The sequence below is a fragment of the Notamacropus eugenii genome, chromosome 2, assembly GCF_028372415.1.
Source record: "Notamacropus eugenii isolate mMacEug1 chromosome 2, mMacEug1.pri_v2, whole genome shotgun sequence".
Classification (NCBI taxonomy): Eukaryota; Metazoa; Chordata; class Mammalia; order Diprotodontia; family Macropodidae; genus Notamacropus; species Notamacropus eugenii.
The window spans coordinates 78469773-78491067 of NC_092873.1; the positions used below are offsets into that span (position 1 = coordinate 78469773).

The following is a 21295-nucleotide window of genomic DNA, read 5'->3' on the forward strand; positions in this document are numbered from 1 at the left end:
GTAATACGGTGGGAAAGGTAGGCTGCAGCTGGGTTATGAAGGCCGTTTATATTGGATTGTAGAGGCAGTGGTGAGTTAGTCCATTAGAAAGAAAAAAGCGATGAACAGTCAGTTAATCAAACTTTGAGGAGAAAAGATCACCTACTATTTATATAGAGACCACATGAGCCAAGAGGTAGCTTAAAATGTTATTTCACATTAAGAAGACTCCACATAAATGAAGAGATATGAGAGGACACCCTGACCCACCTTGTTGTGGAAGTGGGAAGTCCACAGGTGCTACACACATTAACACATATTTTCACACTTTTTCTATATATTGTTAGTTATGCTAATTGTATTCTTCTCTAAAAATATTCTGTTATACGGGATGGCTGTCTGGAAGGGGGAGGAGGAGGGAAACTTGAGATAACTATGATGATGTAAGTAAGAAACAGAAGATATCAATACTTTTTTTAAAATAGAAAATGATGTGAATTTTTAAAAAAGGAAAAAAATGACTGAAAGAAGTCAACAAATTTTTTTAAAAAGAAAATAAAGAATAAAAAAGAACTATGTACTGTACCTTACTGTCTCAAACTGAAAGGGAACTCAGTTTATATAGGAAAAGGAGGGCTGACCCCAGAATTGCCTTCTTTTCAGCCTAGTGCTTCGGCTGTGAGGGCCTCTATAATACAAACACAAAGTACTTTGTGTTGGAGAATGCAAATGTCGAGCCTGAGCCATGTTCAAGCTCATGTTCTGTACAATGCAGTCCTACCTACTTGCAGATCAAGTAGGTTCAAAAGTGGTTCAAAGATCAAAATATGTAATGGGTACACAACCACAGCAGATTAAAAACTCTAAAAACCACTTCACCAGTTTCTGGTACATCAGATCTACATCGTTCTTTCAAGGGCTTCTCATGGGTTCATTCAGACCTTTCACTGATAGCAAGAGAAAGTTCTTCAAAGTACCCTGCTGGTGATATTTTTCTCTTGTGATGGACATTAAATTCCCCCCCTCCCCCCCACATTTCAATATATTTATTTTAGTTTTCAACATTCAATTCCACAAGAGTTTGAGTTCCAAATTCTCTCCCTTCCTCCCTCCCCCCAGCCACTCTCACTGAGAAGACAAGCAATTGGATATAGGTTGTACATGTGTAGTCATGCAAAAAACTTCCATAAGTCATGTTGTGAAAGACTAACTATATTTCCCTCCATCAAACCCTGTTTTATTTTGTTCTCTCCTTTAACCCTGTTCCTCCTCAAAAGTGTTTGCCTCTGATTACTGGACATTAACTTCTTTGTTGTTCCCCTAATCCTTTTGTTTTACCAAGTGGAGGTTTCATCCACAGTTCCATTTCTGACCAGGTTTCTGTAGGATCCTAGCCTTAAATTTGTGTTACTATCGGAAGTCAGTGTCTTGATTTGTGGCCCATCTCTGAAATGTCCCAGCGTAAGTTGAATTTGGATTTTCTTTAACCTAGCTGCTCTCTAGATTCAAAGACCAATCCCTCAATAATTTTTTGCTCCCTGTAACTCATGATAAATTATTTCTTCATTAGCTCTAGCATATAAGGGTAACCACTAGGTGGTGCAGTAGATAGTGTACCAGGCCTGGAATCAGGAAGACTCATCTTCCTGAGTTCAAATATGACCTCAGACATTTACTATTTGATTTGATTTTGCTGTGTGATCCTCCGCAAGTCTTATAGGCCTGATTTACCTGGAGAAAGAAATGGAACACCACTCCATTGTCTTTGCCAGGAAAACCCCAACTTGGGTCATGAAGAGTCAGACTTGGTTGAACAATTGCTATAAGGCTTCTTTTTTTAATCTTACAGTATTTTGTCGACTTGTTCCTTTCTGATTTTGTCCATTTCTCCAAGTTGCACCTCTTCTCTTTTTACCACTAAGAGCAGTAGGCAGACTATCCAAACACCAAGGTCAGAAGGCCTTTCCACTTTTCACCAAATAGGATCTACCTTGCATACCTCTCATGCAATGTCTTCCCCCTGCTAAAATGTCTCTCTTGTGTCCACAGGCATTCTCACCCATATGATCTCAGATTTGGCAGTCTTCAAACTTCACTCAGATTTTAAAACTGGCTCTGATGCTTTCAAGCAGTTACCCATTTTCTGTCTCAGGAGAGGATCAGGGCTGTGGTAATAATTGGTAGCATAATTTACCCACACTTGAACTGAATCTTTTCCAGTGTCTATGGCTTTTGTCCTGAGAAGAGTCCTAACACTGGTCTATATGATATCAGTGGGAGATTTAGACTTGGTGGTAACGATGGTTCAAGAATTTTCCCCCAGCTTTTTTTTGAGTTTCTTAAATTTATTTAAGTTTTCAACATTCATTTCCACAAAATTTTGAGTTCCAAATTTTCTCCCCATTTCTCCCCTCCCCCCACCCCAAAACGCCGAGCATTCTAATTACCCCTATCACCAATCTGCCCTCCCTTCTAACATCCCTCCCTTCCCTTATCCCCATCTTCTCCTTTGTTGTGTAGGGCAAGATAAATTTCTATACCCCATTACCTGTATTTCTTATTTCCTAGTTGTATGCAAGAACAATACTCAACAGGTGTTCCTAAAACTCTGAGTTCCAACTTTTCTTCCTCCCTCCCTTCCCACCCATCCCCTTTGGGAAGGCAAACAATTCAATATAGGCCATATTTGTGTAGTTTTGCAAATGACTTCCATAATAGTCGTGTTGTGCAAGACTAACTATATTTCCCTTCATCCTATCCTGCCCCCCATTTCTTCTATTCTCTCTTTTGACCTTGTCCTTCCCCAAGAGTGCTGACTTCTAATTGCTCCCTCCTCCCATTGCCCTCTCTTCCATCATCCCCCCCACCCTGCTTATCCCCTTCTCCCCCACTTTCCTGTATTGTAAGATAGGTTTTCATACAAATATAAGTGTGCATTTTATTCCTTCCTTGAGTCAAATGTGATGAGAGTAAACTTCATGTTTTTTTCTCTCACCTCCCCCATTTTTCCCTCCACTGAAAAGTCTTTAACTTGCCTCTTTTATGAGAGATAATTTGCCCCATTCCATTTCTCCCTTTCCCTTCCCAATATATTTCTCTCTCATCCCTTAATTTCATTTTTTAAAGATATGATCCTATCCTATTCAACTCACCCTGTACTCTGTGTGTGTGTGTGTGTGTGTGTGTGTGTGTGTGTGTGTGTAATCCCACCAACTACCCAGATACTGAAAAAAGTTTCAAGAGTTACAAATATTGTCTTTCCATGTAGGAATGTAAACAGTTCAACTTTAGTAAGTCCTTTATGATTTCTCTTTGCTGTTTACCTTCTCATGCTTCTCTTGATTTTTGTGTTTGAAAGTCAAATTTTCTTTTCAGCTCTGGTCTTTTCATCAAGAATGCTTGAAAGTCCTCTATTTCACTGAAAGACCATTTTTCCCCCTGAAGTATTATACTCCATTTTGCTGGGTCGGTGATTCTTGGCTTTAGTCTAATTCCTTTGACTTCTGGAATATCCTATTCCATGCCCTTCTATCCCTTAATGTAGAAGCTGCTAGATCTTGTGTTATTCTGATTGTATTTTCACAATACTTGAACTGTTTCTTTCTAGCTGCTTGCAATATTTTCTCCTTGACCTGGGAACTCTGGAATCCGGCCATAATGCTCCTAGGAGTTTCTCTTTTTGGATCTTTTTCAGGAAGTGATCGGTGGATTCTTTCAATATTTATTTTGCCCCCTGGTTCTAGAATATCAGGGCAGTTTTCCTTGATAATTTCATGAAAGATGATGTCTAGGCTCTTTTTTTGATCATGGCTTTCAGGTAGTCCCATAGTTTTTAAATTATCTCTCCTGTATCTATTTTCCAGGTCAGTTGTTTTTCCAATGAGATATTTAACATTATCTTCCATTTTTTCATTCTTTTGGTTTTGTTTTGTGATTTCTTGGTTTCTCCTAAAGTCATTAGCCTCCATCTGTTCCATTCTAATTTTGAAAGAACTATTTTCTTCAGTGAATTTTTGAACCTCCTTTTCCATTTGGCTAATTCTGCTTTTTAAAGCATTCTTCTCCTCATTGGCTTTTTGAACCTCTTTTGCCAATTGAGTCAGTCTATTTTTCAAGGTGTTACTTTCTTCAGCTTTTTTATGGGTCTCCTTTAGCAGGGTGTTGACCTGCTTTTCATGCTTTTCTTGCATCTCTCTCATTTCTCTTTCCAATTTTTCCTCCACCTCTCTTACTTGATTTTCAAAACTATTTTTGAGCTCTTCCATGACCATTGAATATTTATTTTGGATGTTTGGGATACAGAAGCCTTGACTTTTATGTCTTTCCTTGATGGTAAACGTTGTTCTTCCTCATCTGAAAGAATGGGAGAAAATACCTGTTCACCAAGAAAGTAGCCTTCTATGGTCTTACTTTTTTCCCCTTTTTTGGGCATTTTCCCAACCATTTACTTGACTTTTGGGTCCTTTGTCAAGAGTAGGGTATACTCTGGGGGTCTGTAAGATCTCAGTTCCTCCAAGGTGGCACAATCAAGCATGTACACTGGTCTGGGAGCAGAAAGAGATTTCTGTGCCCAGAATCTTAGCAGTTTCCTCTCCACAGCCACCTGGCCACCAGTTCCCTCAAGCCAGCACTGTGGCTGAGATTCAGATAAGCTGCATGGGCCGGGCAGCCATTCAGTGTGAGGTAAAGGTCAGCTCCCTCAGGGCCTCTGAACAGGGCTGATGTAAGAATGGGCTGCTCAGTGCCCCCAGGGGTTTTACAATCCAACAACGGATACAGGCTGCTGTGGGAACTGCTGTCCGCCGTAGCCTCTGCGGCCACTGCGTGAGAACCGGAGCTATGGAAGGTCCTTCTCCCTTCCCAGCCAGCTGAAAAAACCCTGTCACTGACCTTTGAAGCCTGTGAGTTGAGGGATCTGCAAACTGCTGCAGCTGCTGCGACTGGGGATTCCACCCCCGAGAGCTATTCGCCCCGTGCACAGTGAGGCCAAGGCTGGGCTGGGCTCTGCATCCCCTGCAACAGACATTTCTTGCTGGCCTTTCAGGTGACCCCGGGGTGGAAATCTCCTCCACTCTTGTTGTTCTCCACTTCTGCTGCTCCAGAATTTGAGAGTCCCTCTCTACAGGTATTTTATGGGCTGTGTGGGGACAGCCAGCATATGTATGTCTTTCTACTCTGCCACCTTGGCTCCACCCCCTCCCCCCCAGCTTTGTTACATTTTTCAATTTTTCCTCTGGCAAGTGGTTTTAAAGTAAACTTTAAAATAAACTTTTCCCTTTCAGAGTGCAGCATGGTAATCAGTTTCTAGGAAGCATCACCACTATACCAAGAAGTAACCCAAATGCACCCCTTTAAGTTGACTTGCTAGGGTAGGGCCTGGGGTTTGCTGAGATTAGGACCAAACTGGGAGTGATCATGTACTAGAGTGACCCTAAAGATCAATATCCAATACCCAGGTCACCATTCTCTCACCACTTGTGTCTCATGCACACACAGAAATAAGGTTTAGATCTATAAATGTCATTGGTATAGGGAGCTCCTAGGTAAGGGAATTCCCTTTACCAGTGTAGGTTGGTACCTACTCACACCTTAGAGAGCAGCCTACAGCACTGAGAAATGAAGTGACTTGCCCAGGGTCACACATCAGAAACAGACCTTGAACTTCAAGTCTTCCTAGCTTTGAGACCAGAGGATAGAAGACAGAGGATCCGATATACCATGCTGTCACTCATTTAAAACAATTAAAAACTAAAACCTTGCAGATGGTCTTTAAAAAGTAATTCATCTGAATGTCAAGGAAACAATTATTTATAATATGCCCCACTATTTATGCTAAGAGGTAGGAATAGAAAGGCCAAGAAAACCCTAATCAGTTCTTGGCTTCAAGAAGTTTAGTCTAAATGGGGAGGGGAACAACATGTATACAACTAGGTACAAACATTATAAAATATATAAGCCAAATTGGAGCTAATCTTACATGGGGTGGGGGTGGAGAGGTCTTTTGAAAGTAGTGGGATTCTAACTGGAAACCAAGAGGCAGAGCTGAAGAGTAGGGGCATTCCAGACATAAGGAACAGTCAAGGAAATATCAATCATTCTAGACAATAGTCTCCACATTCTTTAAATTTTACTGAATTCATTTGCATTATTTAACCTAAGCCCAAATTTTAGTTTCTCAGTATTAGCATATTAACGTCAGTTTGCATTCCTGAGATGTTGGGAAATGTGATAAGCAAGAAAAAATAGCCTAAGACTATGGATACAGATGGTTCACATGGAAGTGCAACAGCTGACCGAGAACTCCCAGAATTTACAACCATGATGATCAAACTGCCAGTGTGTTGTCTCTCCCCATGATGATCAAATTAAAAAAAAAGTGTTCTAGTTGTTCAGTCAGCTGTATTCAACTCTTTGTGACCTCATTTGGGGTTTTCTTGGTAAAGACGCTAGAGTGGCTTCTCCAGCTCATTTTACAGATGAGGAAACTGAGGCAAAAAGAATGAAGTGACTTGCCCAGGGTCACACAGCTGGTAAATGTCTGAGACCAGATTTGAATAGTCTTCCTGACTTCAGGCCTGGCACTATCCACTGTGTCACCTAGCTGTCCCTATATTTATAGTACTTATTAGTTTTTCTTAAGCCTCGAAGGTATTTTGTTTGAAAAGCAAACTTTAGGTTATGTCATAAGAATGATTAGTTGATCAACTAGTGTACAGTATTTTGTGTTCATAATGACTACCCTGTGCATTCAGGTTGAGGGGACTGCAGAGGCTTGTACTGAAAATATTGGATACTACGATTTGAAAAACTTGGTCAAAAGTCCTAGTTCTGGGAAATTAGGTGGCGAAAGTGGATAGACAGGCTTGGAGTTAGGAAGATACGAGTTCAAATTCAGCCTCAGACACTTACTAGTTGTGTGATTCTGCGCAAATCACCTCATTTGCCCATTTTCTCATCTATAAAATGAGCTAGAGAAGGAAATGGCAAACCACTCCAGTATCTTTGCCAAGAAACCTCAAATGGGGCCATAAAGTCAGACACAACTGAACAATTATAACAACTCTCAGTTCTACCACTAATTCACTAGATGGCCTTGAAAAATTCATCAGCCTTCTCTGGGTCTGTTACTTTATCTGTAAAATAAGAGGTCTGGATGAGATGACTTCTGAGGTCTGTTCCAGTTCTAAGATTCATGAAAAAAATTATTCAATTTCCAGTTTAATTTTTTAATTTAATTTTAATGTTAATTTTTCTAGTCCAAATTCTTCCCACCCCTCCTAGTCTATTACTACCCTAACCACCAGATGGCAGTACGAGCCCAGGGAGGAAGGTGAGTGCAGTCCCTTCTCCGGCAGTGAAGATGCTATCCTCATTTTTTAAAATGCCAACCATTTCCACAGCCTTACTCTCTTCCTTCCCTGTCATCAAAGAAAAAGCACCAAATGCACATTTTGGTCAAAATTAGTAAAACTTTATTTAAACTTCAATAAAATAAAACAGACAAGAGGCAGCTTCATGCTGCCTGAGAAGAGCATATGACCCATGGACAAGTGTTACCCCTCCTCTTCAGGTTTTATAAAACCTATCTCTCCTTTTCCCACTTAAATCATTAAGTTTGGGCCCTATTGGGGACAGGCCAAGGGGTGTGTCCTTGGTCATTCTTCCCACCCTCAGTCTCTAGGCTAGAGCTGGGTGTGGGGAAGGTCACAACAAATAGATGATATCAAGAAAGCACAATCAAAAAAAAAATGAAAAAATACCCATCTAGAATGAGATTAAAAATCAGGGTAGGAACTGGGAGGTCAGTGGGGATCATCTTGGAAGTAGCAGGGAGAGAATGGAGATAACCTGGCCTTGAATTCTCCTCTCTGGCTTCCACTATCTCTAGCATCCCCTCAGTTTTCCTCATCACTGTCATCTGGGCTGATGGCTGGACTGGTGAGGCTGTAGGTGGGACTTGTTGGGGAGTAGCCAGGTGAGGTGGGAGAGTAGGTAGAACCCTTAGGAGAGGTGGGTGAATAAGTTGGACTAGTTGGTGAATACTTGGGGGAGGTAGGCGAATAGGTGGGGGAGGTAGGGGAGTACTTGGGGGAGGTTGGAGTATAGACCGGTGAAGTTGGCGAGTAGGTGGGAGATGTAGGTGAATATTTTGGGGTGGTAGGTGAGTAAGTAGGGCTGGTGGGTGAGTACTTGGGGCTGGTGGGCGAATACTTGGGACTGGTAGGCGAGTACTTGGGGGAGGTTGGTGTATACTCTGGTGAACTGGGGCTATAGGAAGGACTCGTTGGAGTATATTTAGGTGAAGTGGGGCTATAGCTAGGTGAGCTGGGGCTGTAACTAGGGGAACTTGGAGTATAGGTTGGGGACTGTGGTGTATATCGTGGGCTGGAAGGAGAATAGCTAGGGGAAGTTGGGGAGTAGCTGGGAGAAGTTGGAGAGTAACTGGGGGAGGTAGGACTGTAGTTAGGACTTGTAGGGGTATAGTTCGGGCTCGTGGGTGAGTAGCTAGGGGAAGTTGGACTATAGCTGGGTGATGTTGGGGTATAGTTCGGGCTGGTAGGTGAGTAGTTAGGGGAAGTAGGCGAATAGCTGGGAGAGGTGGGGGAATAGCTGGGAGAGGTAGGAGAATAGCTAGGAGAAGTAGGTGAGTAGCTGGGAGAAGTGGGAGAATAGCTGGGAGAGGTGGGGGAGTAGCTGGGAGAAGTGGGTGAGTAGCTGGGAGAGGTGGGAGAATAGCTGGGAGAGGTGGGGGAATAGCTGGGAGAGGTGGGGGAGTAGCTGGGAGAGGTGGGGGAGTAGCTGGGAGAGGTGGGGGAATAGCTGGGAGATGTGGGAGAGTAGCTAGGAGAGGTCGGAGAGTAGCTGGGAGATGTGGGAGAGTAGCTGGGAGATGTGGGGCTATAGTTGGGGCTGGTTGGGGAGTAGCTGGGAGATGTGGGGGAGTAGCTGGGAGATGTGGGAGAGTAGGAAGGACTCTGAGGAGTATAACCCCCTGGGGACCGGGGCTCATAGGCTGGGGATGTTGGTGAATAGCTGGGAGACATGGCTCCACCTGCGAGAAAAAAAACAACATAGTTGATGAATATAAAGAAAATGCTGACTCAGAATGAGCATGTAAAGATATAAACTGGGATCCTGGTGTGCATACTCACCTGGTGAAGGGATATAAGGGCTTGAAGGGCCTGGAGATCCTGGGGAGCCAGGTGTAGGGGACCAGGCTGGAGAATAGCCAGGGCTAAAGCCACTAGCATCTGAGGCAGCACTAGGGGAGAAGCCAGCAGCTCCAGGAGTCATCCCACTCCCTGCATTAAGAAGGGAGGCAGCAAGTAAATTCCACACATTCTTCCTCCTTTAACCACTGCTTCTAGGCCTGTTTCCTCTCACAATTACCTCTCCTTAGCTGTCTCCCCTACTATCATCACTCCCCCTAATCAATTCAATATTAGCCCCTGGGAAACAACACAGAGAACATTACATTTGACAATCTGTCCCACTGGGATGTGCACAACCTAGAAGTTCATTCAACTCTTTCTCCAAGCCTACTCACCAACACTAGGGGACCAGGCTCCATAAGCAGGGGTGGCCCCCTGGTTCCAGGGAGTCATGGCAGGAGACATGCCGCCCATGGGACTGGGGGCTGAGCCAAAGAACATGCCAGTAGCTGTCAAAAACAGAACGAAAATGTCAGCCTCCAAGGTCCTTCCCTGGAATTTGGGCCTTCTGACCCAAATTCAAATCTCCCAAATACAAGTGTCTTATGACACACTCTAATGGGGTGTTCCGATACTCACGTCCAGCTGCTCCCAGGCCAGGAATGTTAGTGGGGATCTCCATGCCATACTTGCATTTCTCAGCATCCAGTAAGAGGTCAAAGCAGCCTGTGCCAGCAGGGGCCAGCTGACCAAGCATGATGTTCTCAGATACACCTTTCATGGGGTCACTCTCTCCATGGGCTGCAGCCTCCATCAGCACATCCACCTGATGGAGGGGCAAAGAGAGAGTTAAGAGCATAGGACTAACAGCATTGTCACAAAGCAGCTTAATAGCCCCCAAGTCCAATCATCCATCCCTAGACACTGAAGAGACTGCAAAATTCATTTTTGCCTCTCCTAGGCTCTCTCTTCTTACTTCTCCACAGCGCTCACTATCAGTGAAGGTCCCTGCCTACCCATTCTTCCACATTTCCCCAGCAACATCGACCATTACCGTCTCTTCAAAGGAACACTTCATGAGGGGTCCCGTATCTTGTCGGTTGACGCCATGCCTAGTGATGGCCATCAAGTGCCCACGGCAGGTCATGGTGTCACAAAGTAGGGCCAAATGGCGGTAGTTGACATATGACCCATCAAAAGAGATCACATGATACAGCTCCCGCTCTAATGCCTTCCTCACAGCCTCAATCCCCAGCACCTGTTAGGAGATAGATAGGATTAAGAATTCTACATCCCAATTATCCAGCACTTCACTTGTGTCTTTACATCCTCGTTATCTAGCATAATGCCTGGCATATATTAGGCCACTTAATAAAAGCTTGTTGACTGATCAGCTGCCTGGCTCTGCCCAGCACTCCTCCTAGACCAAGTGATCACAGGAGACTCAAAAATAAAAAGAGACTTCTGTATAGATATTATTAAATGACAACTGGAACACTGAGCCAGAGTCACAGGAGTGAAGATAGACAACACCTGCTTCCTATCTCTCCTTTTCCTATTAGGTCAAGAAAGGCATTGGGGAAGTAATGCAAATAAATAAGGAAGAGAAATAAGGGCATGAAAGTTATTCATAATAGGAAAAAATGAGCTTCAATCATGGCAAGGAAGAAGATTAGACTTTGGGATAACCTTCGTGGTTATCAGGGGAACCATGATCATATCCTTCCTCACCGTGAAGATCTCCACAATATCATTCGATGTTGTGCGCACAGGGTCCACGTCCTTCTCACTCAATACACGCATCAGGCTCACTCCATCTGTTTCTAGAATCCACTCCTGCAACGCCTTGAACTCTCCATCTTCTGTGATGATGATCTTCTTCTTATTGTCTGTCTGAGGCAAGTGCATGTACACCTAGGGAAAGAGGGGTTGAGGTCAGATGGTGACAGGCAACAGAAAAATAACAACAAACGTTGTGTGCCTCGAGTACAACCTTGCTGATCTGCTCGATGCCCTGCAATGTCATATCTGTCAGCATGTTGGACTCAATGCAACGCAGAAAGACGTCATCATCCATCTTATCCACCACTTCCTCTTCCTAGGGAGAGTATAAAGGAAAAAGAAAACGTTATGTCCAAATAATTCTAATGTTATTCTAAACTTCAATCCTTTCATGGGCCCTTGTACCCAACTCTCTAAACCTTTGGGCAGCCCACGGAACCCTTAACCTGCTCAGGAACCAAGATACTCAATTTTTTCAGTTCCTATTACCTCTTGCATCTTGTTCTCATCACTGTTCATGATCCGAATTCTGAGTACCAGCTTCTCTGCATTGTCGTCATTGAAGATGCAGTTTAAGTCATCACCAAAACCTGTTAATGTAAAGTTGTTTAGGGCTCCTCTTCTCCTTTCTGCTTTTACTAATAGATCTCTTTACATCTCTCAAGTTTCTTCTTTATTATGCACTCTTTTCACTCCTCTTCCTGTCCCTCCTTTCTCATATGGCATGTATAAAACTAGGTCTCTCCTTTTACTTTCTAGAACCCCACACCAAATGAAGTGAACAACTGTGAGCAAAATTGGAATGGGGCTGAAAACTGAAATAAAGAGGAAGAAACTAAGAGTAGAAGAAACTATTTAGAAGAGATAGCTGAGGAATGGAATAAAATTAACATTTCTATTCCAGAAGCAGGACTTGTAAAATGAAAGAGGATGCTGAGCACCTTGCACCTTGTCTCAGACTAGAATTTAATGCAAACAAGGCTCCAGGATCTCCAGGATAAGGATGGTAAATGGATGAGTCTGATTATACTGCAGATTCATCAGTCCTAACTATGGAAGGTGATGAGGCTGAATGGACTCCTGCTTTCTAAGCTCACCTGCATTTATTTTCTCAGCAATCTGCTCCATAGTCAGCTTTCGATCTGTCATGTGCTTACGGTCCAGCTCTACTCGCAGCAGCCAGGGTGAAATTCTGGCAACATCAAAGTCAGGCATCTCATAGTAGACATTGACCCATTCCTGATCCTCTGCTACTACTGTGCTCTGGGGATTAGGGTCGTAGTAGATGGCAGTGTTAGCTGTCACCTTCCTCAGAGTTGTGTGTTCCAGCCGGCACAAGATATCCTGGACAAAGTGTAGGAACATGGATCACTACCACACCAGAATCATGGAACCCAGCTATCTACTACCAATGTGGGAAAAGAACTAGATACCCAAAAGCCTAGAAATGATAAATGATATTACACAGAACCCCTTGGTGCAGCCAGCATCAAACCTGACAAAGTCTATAATGGCCACCATCCTTGGAAATAATTTCAACTGCCTTCTATAGCAGTTTGACTTTGCCATCCTTCTGAGCTGCAGTTTCCCTGGTTTTCCAATCCTACCTTGGCTCTCTCAGCATCACGAGCAGATTGACCCAACAAGAACACAGTAAGTGAGGGTGTCTTGGGCTTCTTAGAAATGTTGATAAGTTCCTTTAGTCGAGGCACACCCAGTGTCACATTCTTGGCAGACACACCAGCATAGTGAAAAGTGTTCAAGGTCATCTGGGTGGCTGGCTCCCCCAGGGACTGGGCTGCCAGAGCTCCTACCATCTCCCCAGGATGGGCCTGTGGTAGGAAAAAAAAATCAGTTTTAATAGGATGAAATCAGAAACTAACCCTTCTTTCATCTCACTGTTAAGTGAGTAAAGAAGGTGTAGCTCTCCACTCCCTCCCCCAAATTCTTCAAGAAGTTGGGATTGGAGTCCCCAAAGAACAAGGGGCTTAACAAATCAAAGCCGTTATGGACTGTTTCCCCAGCAGTGATAGCACACTTTTTAGCACCTGACATGTCTGTTACTTGTTTGTGCGCTACACTACTCCTTCATTTAAACATTTAAGTGCCCACACACAAAGCACTATTCTAGGGAGAGTGTGTAATCACATATTTTCAACACTAATAAGTTTACCATAAACTTTCCTTGGACAAATCACTAATCTCAGTATCCCTATCTATAAAATGGGGCTCTAACATAAATGTTTGTTATAAAGATTAAACTGTAAACAGTGAAGCATTATGCATATGTAATGTTTCCCCTAATGCAAGGAAAGTATTTTGATCCCAATTCCAAATTTCCTCCCAGCATCTAAAATAGTACTCTGCAAAAAGTGAGCTATCAAAGAGCAGAACGTGGTACATTGGAAAGATCACTGGATTTAGAATCACAGGACTTGAATCTGAATCCCACCTCTACTTGTATTACCTATATGACTTCAGGCACATCACTTTACTTTTCTGGGTCTCAGCTTTCTCTCTGGTAAAAAGATCCTTTCCTGGTCTAAAGACCCTACTCTTATTACCTTCATCTTTGAGATCCTCAGAGAGTCAATGTTGGAGAGGCTGTAGAAAGACAGCAACACTAATACACTCCTAGTGGAGCTGTGAATTGGTCCAACTGCTTTGAAAACAATCTGGAACTAGACTAAGAAAATGACTAAAATGTCCACATCCTTTGACTAAGGGATTCATCCCATTGTTAGGTATATATATTCTCCAATGTGATCAAAGATTTTTCAGAACAAAAAGGTCCACTTATATCAAAACATGTAAAGCAGTGCTATTCTATATGATCACAACTTTTGAGAACAGAAAGGACTTCAGTAGTCATCTAAAAGGAAAGGAAAGGAATCTCCATTATGACACATCTGGCAAGCGGTTATCCAGTCTCTACTTGAAAATATCTAATGACAGGGAACCATCATCTCCTGAGGCAGCCCGCTCGACTTTTGGAGGGGCTGAATTGTTAGGAAGCCTAAAGCTTAGGTCTGCCCCTTTCCAACTTCCACTTGTGTCCCTATCTTTGTCCTCTGAGCTCCAAGAGAACAAATATATTCCCTCTTCCATGTGATAGTCCTTCAAATACTTGAACCCAGTAATCATTTTCTTTTTTTCTTTTCCAGAATAAATATTCCCAGTTCCTTTAACCCATTACATGACATGGACTCAACACCTTTCTTCATCTCAGATTTTCAATGTCTTTCTTCAACTGTGGTATCCAGAATACAATACTTCAGGATGAGATGCAAAAAGGGCAGAATACAAAGACTATCACCCCTTATTGCTGAAAGGTATGCTTTCTCTGAATGCAGACCAAGTTTATGTTAACTTTTCTCACTAACACACTGCACCACATCTAACTCTTATTGAGCTTACAAAGCCAACTAACTCTTAGATCTTTTCCAAATAAATACCTTCACTTGTGTACATGAAAACTGTTTGATAGCCAGTTGAAAAATCTTATATGTTTTCCTACTGAATATCATGTAAATAAATTCAACCCAATGTTTTAGCTTATCTTTTTTGGATCCTGACTGATATCTAGTACATTAGCCATCCCTCCCAGATTAGCATGACTTGTAAATCCGAGAAACATGACAAGCATACTTTTTTGATAACAATGTTAAGTAGCATAGATCCTGGGTTACTCCACTAGAGACCTTCTGCCATGTTAACAGTGAATGAATAAAAACTACTTTCGGGTCAATCAATTCTGAATTGTACTATTGTTTAGTCGACACTTCTCTACAAATAGTTCTGCTACTGTGGCTACAGAAGTCCCAAACGTTACCTGAACCAGATTCAGATGCAACTGGGAAATATTTAACAAAATAAAAATACAGTAAAACACAGCTTACAATTAAGTTACTCTGTGGCCTGCAAGGATCCTTACGGACAGATGAGTGACTCCTTTTTTTGACACTACTGATTTAGAGCATGAATCAGCAAACTATAGCCTGATAGGGTCCATTACCTGTTTTTGTATAGTTTTTAAGTTGATTTTAAATGGTTTTCCATTTTAAAATAAAAGTTGTATCATGAACCATACAATAACAGGTGGTAAGTCAGATCTGGTCCTTGGGATACAGTTTGCCAACTCCTGATCTACAATATTCCCATTATCCATCATCCCTGTCAAAAAAGGAAATTATTTTAGGCTGGTATGACCTGTTCTTGATGAAGCCATGCTGGCTCTTTGCAGTCACTTCCTTTTCTAGATGTGCACTAATCATCTTGTTAATTATCTATTCTAGAATTTTCTCAGTAATTGAAATCTAGTTCCCTGACCTCTGACAGACTATATTCTCTTCCTTTTTGGAAACTGGAGCACTTTATCCTTTCCAATCTTGTGGCACACTTCTCCAGTTTTCTATGTTCTTTCAAATATTACCAACAGTGAAGAGCAATCCCATCTGCCAGTTCTTTCATTACCTAAGATGTCCTTCACTTGAGTCACCTACTTGTTTCTTATTTATCTTGGTTGTTAACATAGTAGCCAATTTTTCTGTTATTTCCCCTGTAAATGGTCATTCTTGTAAGCAGAGGAAACAAGCAAAATAAAAATGGAGCCACTACCCCAAGCAAAGTAAACTGCACTGTGCCCCTCTAGGCATATATATTTTCTTGAATGCTCAGTTCCTCTTGCTCTTTACACACTCCTGACACTGTGGGTTCACAGCCAGTGTGCTTATGTTCATTCTTTGTTACTTCCCCTGGCTTCCCTTTTCTGCACATATCTTTTTAAAAGAAATCTACAATGGTTACTGAGTTTCCTTTCAATCTACAGAAGTTTTTTCAGACAAACTTCATTTTTCCTTCCTAATTGTTTCCTTATGTGTTCTCAGAATTTTTTTCTTGTGCATGTATCCCTTCCCTCCTGGACTGAATTCACTGGAGAATTTTAGTTCATGGGCTCCTGTCCATCTTTCGGACTTCATGAAATCTGATTTCCTGAAAATCAAAGGGCATGTCTCAAACTATTCCCAAATTTCCTTTTCTCTACCACAAGTTCTAAAAAGGATTGGTCATTTCCTCCTAGAATTTCTTTCCACGATAGCAAACACATCCTCCCTGTCGATGAGAATCAGATCTAGAATAGTATTTCTCTTTGTTGGGGTCTATCACCTTTTGAAAGGTGAAATCATCTGTAGTAGAATAGGAACAAAAGAGAAGTCCACTGACTGAGGCATGGCTCAATTAACTGTGATAAATGAATGTAAAAGAATATTACTGAGACATATGAAATGATGTATATGGAAGTATACATTATATGAACTGAGGGAAAATGAAATAAACAGAAAAAACCATAAAATGAAAATAGAGTAAATGGAAAGAAGTTTTTAAAAACTGAAATGGAATGTTATATAATTTTAACACCCAAGCCTTAATCAGAAGTGATGTGAGAATACCTTCCTCCCTGTGCAGAGCTGAGAATACTCTATTGGACTTGGATTATATTGTTGGGTTAGTTTTGCTGAACTGCTTTTCTTTTCATTTTTATTCCTGGGAGGTCAAAGATATTATATCAAAACACATATATTTACACACACATATACATACATATCTGCCCTCAGGTTGGGGAAGGGTAGAGGAATATACTGAAAACAAGTAAAGACAAAGGATCTCAATTTTTTTAAAAAAACCCTCAATATGTAGTTAAAAGACAGCTTTGTTCTAGGGATCCTAAAGAGGCTGACTGTGGGAAGAGGTGCAGTACTCACAATAGCCTGGTTGAATTTGGACTCAATCTCCCCTAATAACCAGTCAAAGGCTTCCCCACTTAGTCTGAACTCCTCTGCCATGCGTCTCGAGCACAGTGTGGAGCGCAAGTGAATATTGAAGAGCAATGTGGCATTTTCCTGTGCCTGACGGCTCAGAGGGTCTTCTCCATTGACAATCACCAATTTCTTACTCAATTCCTTCACACCTGGGGTAAGGAACAAGGGAGAAAGATCAGGATCGGGACACCTGTTTTCCAGCCCCCAGCCCAACTTATTCACCTCTGCTTCCACCATCCATTTCTTTCATGAGTCCAGGGGTCTGGACTCACCACTCACCATCAACAACCTTGATGGGGTGCAGGTCTGAGGGAAGGCGGGGGTTGATATGGAAGATTTTCTGGGCATTCCAAATCATACGCAGTAAGTTACAGGGAAGAACCACCTATGAGAAAAGGGATTGTTGATGAGCTGAGCTGAGACTAGTTGCTAACCACCAAACCTGATTCCTTCCTTCTGCACTTCCCCATTTCAACCTCTGCCCTCATCAAGTGTGCCATGAAGCCACATCTTACCTTGCTGTCTCCAGTAGGGAAGATGACTCTAAGCACCTCCCTGTCCTCACGCATTCGCTCAAATTCACGCTCCAACTCATTCTGGATGTGGGCATTACTCAGCACATCCTTCACTAATTCCTCCTGCAGTGTACGCCGCAGCGCTCGCTCATTAGTGTAGTCAAAACGGAACCTGTGCAGCAAGACCAAAGAAAGAAAGAATGATGCACCCTAGAGCTTGAGGAGTTACAAGACAGATCATCCTGCGAGATGGGAAAAGCATTATCAATGACTTTGTGGTCACTGAACAAATTACTCTGCCTCTATGAATAAAGATTCATCTGCTCAACATTTTCCTAGTGCACAGTAATGGGATAACAAAATGGTGTTATCCATATGCAACTGAGCTGTAAAGGATAAGGCATGATGACTTAGGGTACCATAAAAAGCCATATCCCCGAACGAGGTTAAAGATAGAAGAAAAGGATGGGCAGGTACAAAAGTATAGAAAGCAGGCGCCCATTAACCGGGAAATGGCTGAACAAATTATGGCACTAGGACATGATAGAATATTGCACTGTACTATGCACCCAAACAGCTACAAAAATGTGCATACCCTTTGACCCAGCATTATCACTTCTAGGATTGTATCCCAAAGAGATCGGCAAAGGGTCACACGTGTACGAAAATATTTATAGCAGCTCCCTTTGTGGTGGCCGAGAACTGGAAATTAAGGGGATGCCCATCAATTGGGGAATGGCTGAACAAGTTGTGGTATATGAATGTAATGGAATACTGTTGTGCTATGAAAAATGATGAATAAGAAGACTTCAGAGATGCCTGGAAGGACCTATATTAACTGATGCTGAGTGAAAGGAGCAGAACCAGGAGAACACTGCACACAGTAACAACCACAGCGTATGAGACTTTTCTGGCATAGTTAGCCCTTCACAGCAATGCAAGGACCTAAAACATTCCCAAAGGACTCTTGAGGCAAAGTGCCATCCACATCCAGAGAAAGAATTATGGATTTAGAATGCAGAATGAAATAGTATTTTCTCTTGTGTTATGTATAGAAACCATATTAAGATTGCATGCTGTCTTGGGAGGGAGGGGAAGAAAAATCTAAGACTTATGGAAGTGATTGTAGAAAACTGAAAACAAATAAATTAATAAAAACAAAGAATACTGCATTGTAAGAAATTAAAGTATGCTCTATAGAGAGTGAGCAGAACCAGGACCACAGCAATGTAAACAAAACAAACTCTGAGACTTCAGAACTCTGCTCAATAAAGTAGCCAATCTTAAAGGACTGATGATGAAGCATGTTTCATACCCCCTACCAAAGAAGTGACAGACTAGAGACATGGAATGAGACACATCTTCAGACATAACTCACTATGTTCTTTTTTTCTTCACTACTTTTATCACAAAGGAGTGTGGCCAATTATTGATGACTGAACCTGTATTTTGTTGGTAAGGGAACTGCCTCGGTGAGGAAATCCACTCTACCAATGCAGAATGGAACCTTCTCTACCACTTAGATTTAAAGAGATGCCATTGAAGCTATTAAGTGACTTGGCCCAGCCCCTGTGTTACAAAAAAGACTTGAATCCAGGTATTCCTGACTTTGAGGTGCAACTACACTACACCATGCTGTCTCTAAGGATAGAAGTGAGATAGTGACACAAAAAAAAGAATGTCAGTGAAACATTAAAAAAGTTCAAAGATGTGAGAAATTATTCATAAAGAGATAAACAAGCAGAAATTTTGCTATTATTGTTAAAATACCTTGAAAAAAGTGAGTGTTAATACAAATTATTTCATATACAATCCTCTTTCCTCAGTCTTTGTATATTAAAATGTTCATGTTTGTTTAAATAAAAAACAAAAACATTTTAAAAGAAAATAAAACGCACTCTACAAAAAAAGAACAAGTATTATTTCATTCTATACCTAATTCTCAATACTGATTAGGACCCTGACACCACTAAGACCTTCATTTACTCACTTTTTCTCAAAGGCCTTATTGGAAGGCTTGAGGGTTGCCAAGTTCTGAAACTCAACACTTTCACCAGCCAGTCCATCTTCACCATAACGTAGCTGTACCACCTGGTTGATTGAGTTGCGCACAGTTGCATCATATTTCACCATCACAGACTCCATTGATTTGATCAGACGTCTCTGGATATAGCCTAGTGAAGAAATGATTCAATAGTTTTGTCCGTTCTAGAAGATCATGACATGACTTCCAGTTGCCTTTGATTTGAGTGAGGGAGGGCTGTGCAAGGTCAGCAGCCTCACTTTCTCCTCCTGAGCCATCTGGGTCCATTGGCCTAATATTCATCAGGAGGACTGGAGATGGCCCAGGATGCAGGGTGAGACCCTGGCCCTTTCAGGTTAAGGTTTTATCACATTCTCACTTTGAGTGAGATACATCCATTCAATGAATAGGCTTAAATAGTTATGTAAGGGATGGCCATTTAATAAAAATTAAAAAAATCAAAAAGGAGAAGACCCTTAGGATTCCTGGGTAAAAGAGAAACAATTACTACTTAGTAATTACAGGATATAGCCCTGGTGAAAAAATGATTCTATGTAAGCTTGAGGTAGAACCACAACTCCTAGCCCATGTGCTTAAGGACTCAATCGTCAACAGTCCCAGGATGTGGGAATGTCTCCATTACATCTTTCTAACAGGCTGAGATGAAATCTCTAGAAGGCAGATATATAATGATATCAAGTCCCCCAAATACCTCTGGAAAAGAGCTGCCTAAGATGCTCAACCTCAACCCTCCCCAAAGTAACAAAAAGGGTAAATTTTTGCTTTATGTTATTACAGAATATTCATAGTACAGAAACAGCTTCAAGCAACCTCTGAAGATCTTTTCATGGGCTGCTAGAAGCTACAGCGTCTGGGTGAAAAAAAAAAATTTCTTCATGAGGTAAGAACTATAATTCTCCATGCTCCACAAGTTTTTCTGGAACAGATCAAGGCCTCACCAGTTTCAGCTGTCTTGACAGCAGTGTCAATAAGCCCTTCACGCCCACCCATGGCATGGAAGAAGAACTCGGTGGGTGTGAGACCAGCCAAGTAGGAGTTCTCCACAAAGCCTCGGCTCTCAGGACCATAATCATCTTTGATGAAGTGGGGAAGGGTCCTGTGTTTGAAGCCAAAGGGAATCCGCTTGCCTTCAACATTCTGCTGTCCCACTACTGCAATAACCTGAGGGTTGAGAAAAAAAAGTGAGGTTATGTCTGCTATCCTTTTAAGAATAGAAATGTTCCACTTTCATCTTTAAGCCAGAGTTTCTCCCTATTACTCCAAATGCCTGGGTTCTCTCTCTCCCTTCTTTCTAATACCAATCCAGCCCCATCATTTATGAAGGAAAAAAAAACCAAAACTCTTTCCTCACCTGGGAAATGTTGATTTTAGAACCCTTTGCTCCTGATACGACCATGGACTTGAAATTGTTGTATTCAGACAGGGACTTCTGGGCTGAGGAGCCAGTCTTGTCTCTTGCATCATTAAGGATTCGGTTCACCTGATTTTCAAATGTCTGCCGAAGAGTGTTTCCTGGTGTTGGTTCCAGTTCGTTGTTATGTGCCTTCTCGATCACCTAAGGAAATTTTTTTAGGAGGCAGGGGATGAGAGAGGGACGTGGAATAAAGAGGTGCCCTGGTATAATAAACCAGCCCCCACTGCACCGTGTATCTTTTTCTTCCTTATTTTTCTCCTTTAACCATTGACTCCAATGTCTAACATCCCTATTATTTCCCCAGAGAGACTTCTTCCTTCAACCTCCCCCTCTGCTCTCACCTCTATTACATCTTGCTTGGCTTTCTTGATGGTGTTCTGAATATCCTGGTAGGTCTTGGCATCAGCAATGGAGTCTCCAATGCCAATGGTATGACCTAAAGTTCAAGGGTAATATCAGAGATGAGCTATGCAGTTTGAGAAGTCAGTATGGAGAACCCTTTAAGGCCCCAGGTGGGTATGAAACGCAGGAAGATGAGAAGAAAGAGGTGCGTAAAGAGAACTAGGAGCAAGAAGTGGGAGAGACAGCAT

At 42.0% G+C, this 21295-nt stretch overlaps 1 protein-coding gene across 1 annotated transcript in view; it reads right to left on the minus strand.

Moving 5' to 3' along the window:
- Nucleotides 1–7428: 7428 nt before the first annotated feature.
- Nucleotides 7429–21295, minus strand: part of POLR2A (RNA polymerase II subunit A) — a 30263-nt gene continuing 16396 nt past the window's right edge. The window contains exons 13-29 of the mRNA XM_072641196.1: nt 21047–21141; nt 20643–20846; nt 20230–20452; nt 19238–19421; nt 17248–17419; nt 17012–17117; nt 16676–16881; nt 12521–12745; nt 12011–12257; nt 11403–11503; nt 11125–11229; nt 10863–11045; nt 10186–10389; nt 9771–9957; nt 9527–9640; nt 9132–9281; nt 7429–9031 (exon numbers count right to left, since the gene is read on the minus strand). Of these exons, the coding sequence (XP_072497297.1) occupies nt 7875–9031; nt 9132–9281; nt 9527–9640; nt 9771–9957; nt 10186–10389; nt 10863–11045; nt 11125–11229; nt 11403–11503; nt 12011–12257; nt 12521–12745; nt 16676–16881; nt 17012–17117; nt 17248–17419; nt 19238–19421; nt 20230–20452; nt 20643–20846; nt 21047–21141 (3863 nt within the window). The 3' untranslated portion in view covers nt 7429–7874. The remainder of the gene's footprint in view (nt 9032–9131; nt 9282–9526; nt 9641–9770; nt 9958–10185; nt 10390–10862; nt 11046–11124; nt 11230–11402; nt 11504–12010; nt 12258–12520; nt 12746–16675; nt 16882–17011; nt 17118–17247; nt 17420–19237; nt 19422–20229; nt 20453–20642; nt 20847–21046; nt 21142–21295) is intronic.